The sequence below is a fragment of the Corylus avellana genome, chromosome 4 (assembly GCF_965113065.1).
Source record: "Corylus avellana chromosome 4, dhCorAvel1.hap1.2, whole genome shotgun sequence".
Lineage (NCBI taxonomy): Eukaryota > Viridiplantae > Streptophyta > Magnoliopsida > Fagales > Betulaceae > Corylus > Corylus avellana.
In genome coordinates, this window is record NC_142493.1 from 70593 (window position 1) to 82914 (window position 12322).

Below are 12322 nucleotides of genomic sequence, written 5' to 3' on the forward strand. Positions count from 1 at the left end.
AGTTATACACTCCGAGAGGCACGAATCAACCTTTAAGGACAACGCTCTTGCGTGATTCTATAGCATTGTGAGATCTTTCCATACTCTACTTTCATCTCTTGTATTTTATTTATTTTATTGTTAATTTTCATATTGTAATTATTTTATATCAATGAGAATTTGTGCACCATCCAAAATTATTTCCAACAAATTTCACAATATCTTCTAGCTGTGAAATTAATTCATATATATGTTTGGATATATGGTATTAAACTCCTAGTTTTATAAAGATTATCCTAAGGTTTTTAACTATAAATCATAGGTTAGAAGATGATCTGTGTAACCCGTATCCTTTACAATTGGAACCCGTAGCCTTGCCAAGAGATCTGTTATGTACTTTTCCTGCCGTTGGAACCATCTTGAGGGTGATCTTTGACCAAGGCATGCAAAACCAGTACCTCCACTTGCTACATTCTGGGAAATGGGTAAAATTTGTGAACGTACTCTGTGAAGTGAAGTCAGAATTATGGCTTGGTATATTGACATCTTTCACGAAGCTCCGCCATAGACCAATTGACAAAGGTTGTTGCTTTGGATTGACACATTGGTATATTGTACCAACTTTGTCTTAAGAAAATGCGGCTTATAATTATTTGTGTCAGGTTATACAATGAGCGGTTATCATCAGAAAGGGGATGTATTGCATACTGATGCTTTCCTTGGTCACGTATTACATGTTTCACATTTGTTTGGTTTTCTCATCCATTAATTCTGTGATTCAAGGTCCTAAACAATATCAACTTAGTTTTCTGGAAGTTTTTGACGATGTATGTCATTTTCCCCTCGCAGAGGTAGATTATGACGATGTGCCGTTTGTCACATTAATGGATGTTCTTTACCAACTCAGAGGTATCACATCTCTTCCACACCCTCTTTTATTTTTTTTTTTTATTTTTTTTTATTTTATTTTTTTATGCTTCCAGATGTAACATCTAAACAAACACTGTTTATTTTGATGTCCATTCTCTTTATGATATGTAATCTTTTTTTTTTTTAATTTTTTTTTATTGTCTCTTTTAAAGTTTGGAGAATTTCACTTTTTCCATTTCTACAATAGAGCACATGTATGTTTCCCCTGAATTCTGGAGCTGGGAAGCACATTCCATTTACTGATTTTTATACACCTTTTTTCTTTTTTAACATTTGTGTGTCAGTATGTGAAAAGTTTGCAGGAATTGTGAATGTTGTTTTTTTGTTTTGTTTTTGGAATAATTTATTGACCTAAATTACAAATCACTTTATGTGGTATAAAAAATAATTTAGAGGTCCTTGAGGTAAGCTAAAATAACAATTTAATTAGTCCACACCGTCAAATTTCGTCTAAACACTTAACGGATTCCGTTAGTGTACCATGTCATCACCTATCACTCTTAATAAAATATATATATATATATATATATATATATATATATATATATATATATATATTAAATATATAAATACATAAAACTAAAAAAAATAAAAATTAAATTTTAAGAAAAGAAAAAAAGAGAAAGAAAAGAAGGGGTGGCCAACAAACCACCCAAGACGTGGCAATTTGAAATCTACACAGAAACCCAGAAAAGATTAGTCTGCATAATTTCTAGTTCGACAATCATATTACCAAAGATAATTTGATCGTTTCCACAGCCATTAGAGGAGCTAATATCAACTACGCATCAAAGACTATGGAAATAACAACATTCTTTGCCAATAACCTTTCCTTTCTAATCAAAACTAAAAACTAAAGTTTTGCATACACCTAACAAATTCTTCAAGTTTATTTTGAAATCAATTTTCTTTTTGAAAGCTCCTTAAAATCAAATAAAATAGAAAATTAGACCATTCTAGAGATTCTTAGATGCCTAAGGTTGCTGTTAAGGATAAAGATAAGTCTCAAGATAATCTCCAAGTTCAAATTCAAAAGAGTTTCAAAGATAAAGCTTCTCAAGATAAGGATTATAAAAGGAGTTAGAATTTAAATTATGTGTTTCAGAATTTAAATGTATTCTCAAATCTGTCAATTGTTATCTATTGTAACAACTTTAATTATAAATACAAAGCCTATACCAGTGTTAAGGTAAGGCAATACATTTGAAAATACTTATGATTATCAGTTTTTCTTTCCTGCCACCCATTTTCATTTTTTTTTCTTTTCCCATCTCACTACCCATTCAAATTTTTTTTTCTCACTCCTCTCAACCACAATGACTAATGCATCATCTTCCATTGTGGTTCCCACCCCACATGCTACCATCACCACTGCAGCCACCACTATCCACACTTCTGTTACTCACAAGCTTTCAAAAGACAATTATCGTTTGTAGAAGGCTACTATTGTGCCCATTCTCAAAGGCCACTCTGTCTATGGCTTCGTTGATGGCACTATCAAACCTCCACCCCAAATCATTGAAGTCGTGTCCTCCACCACTGATGGAGTTGAAACCGTCGAAAAGAAACAAAATCCAGCGTATGCGACATGGAATCAGCAGGATCAACTCATCCTGGGTGCACTTACATCCTCCTTAACGGAGTCCATCCTCACTTATGTGCTCAAGTGTACCACTTCCCTTGATCTCTGGTTCACTCTTGAATGCCTATTCACCTCTCATTCTCAGGCTCGCCTTATGCAAGTTCATCTCCAACTTGCTACCCTCAAGAAGAGTGATTCCTCCGTCTCATATTATTTTCAGAAATTCACAGGCCTCGTGGATACTCTTGCTGCCGTTGATCAACCACTCAATGATTTTGAGCTCACTGCATTTCTCCTTGCCGGCCTTGGGTCTGACTATGACTCCTTTGTCACATCTGTTACCACCTGTGTGACTCCTATGACAATTGATGATCTATATGGGCATCTCCGTGCTCATGAGCACCGTCTTTTTCACAATGCTGTAACACTAGATGTTGCCCCTGTAGATGCAAACTTTGTGACTAAAAATAGGCCAACCCATGGGCGTGGAGGCCGCTATTCTCCATCCAATTTCAATTATGGCCGTGGTGGGAGATACTCCCAGCAAAATCGTCCACCTTACCAATTTGGAAATCGGCGTGGTAGGGGGCGTGGTGGACGATCCTCTCATTCTCAGTCCCGACTTTTTTGTCAGGTATGTCTAAAAGCTAGTCATGGAGCTCTCATATGTCACCACCGATTTGATGATTCTTTTCAACAAGAGCATACATCAAATGCTCACGCCTATGTTGCTGCACCTCCCTCCCTTGTGGATCACAATTAGTACCTAGACTCTGGGGCCTCGCATCACATCACTTCGGATCTTGTCAATCACAACTTGAAGGCCGAAGAATATGGTGGTTCTGACCAAATCCGTGTTGGTAATGGTACTGGGCTTTCTATCAAGCATATTGGGACTGCCCAAATTTCTACCCCTTCTCTTAAATTTCAATTAAATAATGTTCTCCATGTCCCTCAAATTCGGAAAAACCTATTGTCTGTGCATCAATTTACCAAAGCTACAAAAACTTATTTTGAATTTCACCCATATAAATTTTTTGTGAATGACCAAGCTACGGGGAACACTCTTCTGCAAGGACGGAGTAATCACGGGCTCTATATCATTCCTCCTTTTCATACGTCAATAAAGTGCGTGATCCAACTGCTTTGGTGGGTGAATGTGCGCCTGTGTCAAGTTGGCATTCCCGTTTGGGTCATCTGGCTTTTAGTATCGTTCGTCATGTCTTATCTTCATTCAAGCTTCCGTTTCTACAAAATAAAAAGGACTCCATGTCTTGTGCTGCTTGCCTTGGATCCAAGAGTCATCAACTCCCTTTCTCCAAGTCTCAACTTTGTAGTAAATTTCCTTTAGAATTAATGTACACAGATGTTTGGGGTCCTTCTCCCATCTGTTCAAAATCTGGTTTCAGATATTATGTTTCATTTATGGATGATTTTAGTCGCTATTCCTGGCTTTTTCCAATTTTGCGCAAAATTGATGTCTTTGCTATTTTTGTTAAATTTCAATCTTATGTTGAACGATTTTTTAACAGAAAAATCAAGTGTGTCCAATTTGATTGGGGAGGCGAATACAGCTCTCTCCATAAATATTTTCAACAAAATGGCATCACTCATCGACTATCGTGTCCTCATACCCATCAACAAAATGGGACTATTGAAAGAAAACATCGACATATTGTCGAAACTGGATTAGCTCTTCTCTCTCATGCATCTGTTCCCCTTCGTTTTTGGGAAGATGGTTTTGTCATGGCATGTTATCTTATAAATCGAATGCCAACAAACACTTTACAAAAAAAATCTCCATTTGAAATTATTTTCAAAATTGAACTTGACTACAATTTTTCGAAGGTTTTCGGTTCAGCCTGTTGGCCAAACTTACGACCCTACAACAGAAATAAGTTGCAGCCTCGGTCTGTCCAGTGTCTCTTTCTTGGGTATAGTCTTTTACACAAAGGTTATAAATGTTTGCATATTCTGACCGGTAGAGTTTACTTCTCACGAGATGTGATATTCCAAGAAGAAATCTTTCCTTTTTCCCAGGTTGAAAAATCGCCTTCTTTGTCCTCATCTAATGCATCATTTTGGGTCCAGCTTCTTTTCAACTCTCTTTCCTCCAGCCCGTGAGTTCTCTACTAGCAGCAAGTGTGCTCCTGCAAGCTACTTCACATGCACCTAGCCTCACCCACGTCACTCCTCACATGCCAACAACCCATCTACATCTACACAAGGACCTACCCTTGCGCCTAGACCAACACCCTTATTAACCGGTCCCTCAATGGCTTCCTAAACACCTCCCACAAACACATCTATGACAAGCTCATCTCAAACTCATCAATTTCCTGCCACACTTGTTGAAAATCCAGCCCCTACCCCACCTGAAAATCACTCAACAACCGTAGCTCACCCAAACTACATTCAACCCGTGAAACCCCTAGTCTCACCCACTCCCACGTCTGTAGGTCCCCATATTACAAACCAAAATATCCCTACCAACACCATTCCATGAATACAAGAGCCAAACAAGGTATTATCAAACCAAAAATACCCACCGATGGTACCACAAAATATCCTCTCCCTCATGCTCTCCTAACCGAAGCTAACTTGGATTTGGTAGAACCAACTTGCTACTCTTCTGCCATCAAGCATCCGAAATGGAGAAAAGCAATGAATTGTGAATTTGATGCATTGTTACAGAATCGAACGTGGAAATTAGTTTCCCCTTCGGAGGCTCAAAATATTGTAGGATGTAAGTGGGTATTCCGCATCAAACGACGGGCAGATGGTTCGGTTGAAAGATACAAAGCACGTCTTGTTGCCAAGGGCTTTTATCAACAACCTGGTGTGGACTTTGGTGAAACCTTCAGCCCTATAATTAAACCCACTACGGTACGTACAGTTCTTTCTATTGCAATTTCAAATGGTTGGGCTATTCGTCAAATTGACGTAAACAATGCATTCCTACATGGAGTATTATCTGAAGAAGTTTATATGACTCAACCCCTTGGATTTACTCATCCTCAATTTCCTTTGCATCTATGCAAGCTGCAAAAAGCTCTTTATGGGCTAAAACAAGCGTCCCGGGCTTGGTTTTCAAGGTTCAGCACTCGTTTAATTGCTCTTGGTTTTCATGGTTCAAAATCTGATACGTCATTGTGCATATATAAATCTGCTACCATGACAATGTATGTTCTCATTTATGTGGATGACATAATTATTACGTGCTCCATTACTACTGCCATAACTAATTTGATCTCAAAATTACACTCTGAGTTTGCTATCAAAGACCTTGGAAGTCTGAATTTTTTTCTAGGAATTGAGGTTCTATATCATTCAGGAATTACATACCTATCTCAGCAACGGTATATCCTAGAATTCCTAACTTGTACAAAAATGGGTGATGCAAAGCCGGTTGCCTCACCAATGGCTACATCAACAAGTCTCTCGGCCTTTGAAGGGACTATTTTTAATGACCCCACTCTCTACCGTAGCACAATCGGAGCTCTCCAATATTTATGCATCACGAGACCGGACATTGCCTTCACTGTCAACAAGTTGTCACAATACACTCATTGGCAAGCTACCAAGCATCTCCTGTGCTATTTCAAACAGACAATGACATTTGGTCTACAGTTTCAACGTTTCTCCTCAAATTTAATTCAAGCATTTTCTGATGCGAATTGGGCGGGCTCCCGTGTTGATCGCCGTTCTACAAGAGGTTTCTCTATTTTTCTTGGCCCGAATCTTATCTCTTGGAGTTGTCGTAAGCAAAAAATGGTTGCTCGGTCTAGCACTGAAGCCGAATATAAAGCCCTTGCAAATGCTGCTGCTGATATCCAATGGCTAAAATCATTATTGCATGAACTTGGTGTAACTTCAGTTCAATCTCCAGTTTTGTGGTGTGACAATATTGGAGCAACTTATCTTTCCTCAAATCTAGTCTATCACGCACGCATGAAACACATAGAGATAGACTTTCATTTTGTTCGTGATATGGTCAACAAGAAGACACTTGCCATTAAATTTCTATCTACTAAAGATTAGCTTGCGGATATATTTACCAAGCCTCTATCATCTACTCGGTTTGCATCTCTTCGTTTCAAGCTCAACGTCTCCTTTACCGTTGAACTTGAGGGGGCTTGTTAAGGATAAAGATAAGTCTCAAGATAATCTCCAAGTTCAAATTCAAAAGAGTCTCAAAGGTAAAGCTTCTCAAGATAAGGATTATAAAAGGAGTTAGAATTTAAATTATATGTTTTAGAATTCAAATGTATTTCATATCTTTTAGAATTCAAATGTATTCTCAAATCTGTAAATTGTTATCTATTGTAACAACTTTAATTATAAATACAAAGCCTATACCAGTGTTAAGGTAAGGCAGTACATTTGAAAATACTTCTGATTATCTGAGTCTTTAGTTGCAAAAGGTTTTGACAATGAATAACCATAAAAATAAAGGAAATTAGGGTGTCAGATACCAAAATTGTACATTGTGACAATGCGAAAGAGAATGGGAGGAAGCATTACCTGAGAGCGTGTAGTGGATTGAGAATTGGTATCAGAAATGGATTTATAGATGCTTCTGCGTTGAAATACAACGATCTCCTGCCACCTCAAAGCGGGTGGCTCCTCTATTTTTATTTTAAAATAAATAAATTTTTAAGTTTTTTATTTTTTTTATTTTTTATTTTTTATTAAGAGTGACATGTGTCATCATTTTATTGATGTTAAAGTGGCACACTAACGGAATCTGTTAAAATTGTTATTTTCGCCTATCTCGAGGACCTTTAAATTATTTTTTATACCACAGGAAATTATTTGTAATTTAGGTTAACCACAATGACTGATTTTACATTTATTCCTATATATATATATATATATATATATATATATATATATATATATATACTTTCTATGAATTATTAAGTGTTACAGAATAGTCCATTTTCTAATAGGTGTGTAAACGTGGGAGTCTTATTTGATCTACATATTCTAAAAAATGAGTCCATTGTGCTATTGTGTGCTTGTGTATGTTTTTTCTTGGTGCTTTATGAAGGAAATTTTTAGGGTTTAGCTTAAACTAATGCTACGCTTTACGCTCATTTGTCACATCCATCTCTCATCGGCTGACATGGTTTGTTTCAAGTGACTTATACTTTTTTTTTTAAGTGGTTATTGTAAGCCACTTAAAACATATCAGGCATGCTGCATCTCTTTAGGACTCGGAAAAGCCTATTCAGCTGTACTTTCCGAGACTTATATTAGTAAAACTTTTTATCTGTACTCATGTACTTTGAATGCTGCTTAACTCTGAGATACTTTATTCGTTAGAATGAAAATAACGAAATGAAAAAGAAACCACATATTACAGCATTTTAGACATGATCAATTGATCATTAAATCATTTGATTATATAATAACAAATTATACATATATAATATGACATAACTCATAAGTATACCAATTCATACTAATACAACAATTAAATATCTAGAGACTTATTTTCAATGTATGTTATAAACTTATAAGTCTATATATGTTATAAGTCTATATAAGTCTACATATGCATATGAATAATATAAATGTATAATATCAATACTTAATTATATGATTCAATGACAATTTAAATACTTTATTCAAGACTTCAAGTGAATCATATTATTAATGTACAATGATGATATGATTCGTATAATATCAAATTAAGTAATTGACATTGGATTAAATAATGACCAATGTATTACTTATAAACACAATTTAAGTATTAATGCATTATCATTATATGTTGTGACAATTGTCTGAATTCTGAACTTTTTTTTTATATGTTGTATTGAATTTTTTTTTTTTTTAAAAAAAAAGTTAACCGGTTATGATTTAATATTTAAGAAAATTTTTTTAACATACAAGTAAATGTAAATTTTGGGTCAAATATTTTTTATTTTTCAATATGGGGTTTTTTTTTTTTTTTTTTTTTTTTTTTTATAGCAATTGGACCCAAGAAGACACTAAAAATACCCAAAAAAAGAAAAAAAAAAAGTCCAAAAGGCCCAAAAAGCCCTAAAGAAAGCCCCAAAACGCCCAAAAAGCTAAAAAAAAGGGCCCTATTTTGAAAAAGCGCTAAAGCGATTACGGTTAGTAATTATTGCCAATAACCACTAACCATAACTACCTTGACACCCCTAATAAGTTGTATGTGTTTAGTCGTTTAATAAAAACTAATAAAAAAACCGGTTTTCTAAGAGACATAAAGATTATTAATGACAAAATAAAAAAAATAAAAAAGTGTTTTTTTTTTTAAAAAATTTAGTAATTTTTTTCTTATTTAAAAAATAATATCATGGTGATCTTTTATTTATTTATAATAGCTACTTTTTTTGTGTTATTTATAAAATAATATCTAAATAACAAAAAAAGAAAGAAAGAATAATATATTTATATATGGTGACGTGCCAGCAGGTGACACGTCACCAATTGGTGACGTGCACCTGCTCGCACCTCACCAACATGCCTTGGGAAGCTGCAAAGAGGCTGGCGCCTTCCCATGCACGGCACTTCTCTCTCTCTGCTTCTCTTTTTTCTTCCTTCTCTCTTTTTCTTCTCTGTTTTTTCCTTCTCTTTCTCTTTCTCACTCTCTCACCCTCTGCCCGTCGCACGTTCTCTCTCCCTTGGCAGTCAGCATCTCTCCAGCTGCAATATCTCCTCAGGTATATATATATATATATATATATATATATATATATATATATATTAGAACAGTTTTCTTCACGATGAATGCGCGTTCTTTGAGATCAACAATTCGTCAATGTGTGCTTTCCAAATTGCTGCAAAAGAATGAAAAAGCGTCAAAGAGTCCGACGGCATAGATGCCGTGTACACTCCGATGCCAAAATTAGAACCCAAAAAATATTATGCTTCGACACACAATAATTTAATATGCCTAATAATTTCTGATCTGAGAGAAAACGTATCTTGTACCTTGCGTAGGGGCCAATTTATAGGCTTGAAGATTGAAGTTGATTTGAACTGGTTTTCCTTATTCGAATTGGTTTACGAGTTCAAAGTTGAGATAATCCCGAACGATTATCTTGTAAAGATAATCTTTTACATAGAGATAATATTGAGCTTCATCTTGGAATGATAACCGTGAATAACAATTTTGTAGAGATAAATAAGATCTTTTTATGATAATACAATCCTAATTGGAAAATATAATCTATGGATTAGTTAAACAAATAATATTTAATTAATATTTTATGGGCCTATTCTTGGCCGTTGGGCCCAAAATTTGATGGACTTGTAGTGTGAATTTATTCCTAATAGTTACCCCCCAATTCCCTTAGCCAAGGTACATGGATGACGGGAATTTAGCCAAAGCCTTCTGGTGACTTGTTGTTTGACCTTGTCCAAGGCTCATGTCTCCTTAATGAATATGTTTTGAGTTTGTTAGTTGGAGCTTTTCAGCTCCATTTTTGGCATCGTTTGAGTTTTCGAAAATACCCCCCAGCTCTATTTCTTGCCGGGGGTTACGCCCGAGACACCTGGGGGTCATGTCTGGGTCCCCCTCCGAGTCATCGAGATAATCCAAACCTGCATAATAGCCTTTAATCAATGATTTGCAAATCTTTCAACAGACTAACTTTTGTTCTCCGTTCGTCTTGGGTGATCCTTTGTTTTTGCCCAAGGTTTTCTCCTTATCCTTATTTTAGAGGATTGTCTCCCTATTCATTGTTTTTGCCAAAGGTTTTCTCCTTGTCCTTGTTTTAGAGGGTTGTCTCCCTATTCATTGTTTTTACCCAAGGTTTTCTCCTTGTCTTCAGGTATGAATCTCCTTGTTTTTGCCCAGGGTTGTCTCCCTATTCATTGTTTTTACCCAAGGTTTTCTCCTTGTTTTCAGGTATAAATCTCCTTGTTTTTGCCCAGGGTTTCCTCTCTGTCCTGTCTACCAAAAAATAATTGTCAAAGGGCGGTCCTCGGGAGACCGAGGACCCTCCGATGCTTAAGTCAGTATTAATCTTAAATCAAATAATAATAAAAGCATAAACGAACCAAACCATGGGCATACTATTGGGAGTACTTTTACAAGTGCTCTGAGTCTTTTTATTTTTGTCCAAGATTTTTTCCTTGTCTTTAGGTATGAATCTCCTTGTTTTTGCCCAGGGTTTCCTCCCTGTCCTGTTTACTAAAAATAATTGTCAAAGGGTGGTCCTCGAGAGACCGAGGACCCTCTGATGCTTAAGTCAGTATTAATCTTAAACCAAATAATAATAAAAGCATAAATGAACCAAACCATGGGCATACTATTGGCAGTACTTTTTCAAGTGCTCTGAGTCTTTTTATTTTTGTCCAAAGTTTTTTCCTTGTCTTCAGGTATGAATCTCCTTGTTTTTGCCTAGGGTTTCCTCCCTGTCCTGTCTACCAAAAAATAATTGTCAAAGGGTGGTCCTCTGGAGACCGAGGACCCTTCGATGCTTAAGTCAGCATCACTCTTTATTCAAATCAAATTCGGTAGTGAAAGACAATCAAATGATAAAGCATAAACAAATCAAACCATAGGCGTACTACTGATAGTACTCCCTCAAATGTTCGGTGTTCCATTGCAGTAGTGAAAGACAATCAAATGATAAAGCATAAACAAATCAAACCATAGGCGTACTACTGATAGTACTCCCTCAAATGTTCGGTGTTCCATTGCAGTACTAAAAGACAATCAAATAACAAGAGCATAAATAAATCGAACCCTGGGCGTACTACTGATAGTACTTTTTCAAATGTTCCGCGTTCCATGGCCTTGGTAGTGGCTTTCCATCTGTCCTCTGGAGGTGGTACGCTCCTTGTCGATGACACTTGACAACCAGGTAAGGCCCTTCCCATGCTGGACCCAACTTCCCTTCAGTGGGATCTTGTGTGGCGATGGTTACCTTCCGAAGAACCCAATCTCCGACTTTGAAGTCTCGATGCTTAACCTGTTTGTTGAAGAACTTAGTTGCTTTTTGCTGATAGGCGGCCATGGTGATCTGAGCTCTATCCCGCTTTTCTTGTAGCAAGTCCAGGTGCAGCTTCATTCTTTCTTCATTCAGCCCCAGGTTGTAATGCTCCACTCAATAGCTAAGAGACCCTACCTCCACGGGAATCACAGCTTCAGTTCCGTATGTTAGGGAAAAGGGTGTTTCCCCGGTAGGAGTTCGGGTGGTGGTTCTGTAAGACCACAATACCTTCGGAAGAAATTCTACCCAAGCTCCCTTACTATCTTCGAGCTTCTTCTTTAGAGTTTTCATCAAGGTCTTGTTGGTGGCTTCTACCAATCCATTTGCTTGGGGATGTCCCGGTGAAGAGTAGTAATTCTTTATATGGAGTTTTTCACACCACTTCCGGAATGGTTCGCAGTCGAATTGCTTACCGTTGTTTGTCACAAAGGCGTGAGGAATTCCATACCTACATACTACTGATCTCCACAGAAAATTCTGGATGTTTCCAGTTGTGATGGCTGCCAGTGCTTCCACTTCTGCCCATTTGGTGAAGTAATCTACCGCGACTACTATGAACTTGCATCCTCCTTTTCTCGTGGGTAATGGACCTACCAAGTCGACCCCCCATTGTGCAAAAGGCCATGGTGACGAGATTGGACTTAGCTCTTCAGGGGGATTCTTCGTGATTTTAGCAAATCTCTGACACTTGTCGCAATGTTTCACGATGTCACTAGAATCCTTGTTCATTCTGGGCCAATAGTATTCGGCTCTGATAACTTTGTGAGCCAACATTCGGCTTCCTCTGTGGCTGCCGCATATACCTTCGTGAATCTCCCGTATCACATAATTTGCCTCTACCTTAGTAATACAC

At 36.9% G+C, this 12322-nt stretch overlaps 1 protein-coding gene across 1 annotated transcript; it reads left to right on the top strand.

Annotated features, from left to right (window-relative positions):
• The first annotated feature begins 422 nt into the window (after nucleotides 1–422).
• Nucleotides 423–3254, top strand: LOC148586052 (uncharacterized). Its single transcript, XM_088515219.1, has 3 exons — nucleotides 423–561; nucleotides 642–706; nucleotides 2346–3254. Exons 1-3 carry the CDS (start codon nucleotides 423–425, stop codon nucleotides 3252–3254), a joined length of 1113 nt encoding a protein of 370 aa, XP_088371345.1.
• Nucleotides 3255–12322: the final 9068 nt, after the last annotated feature.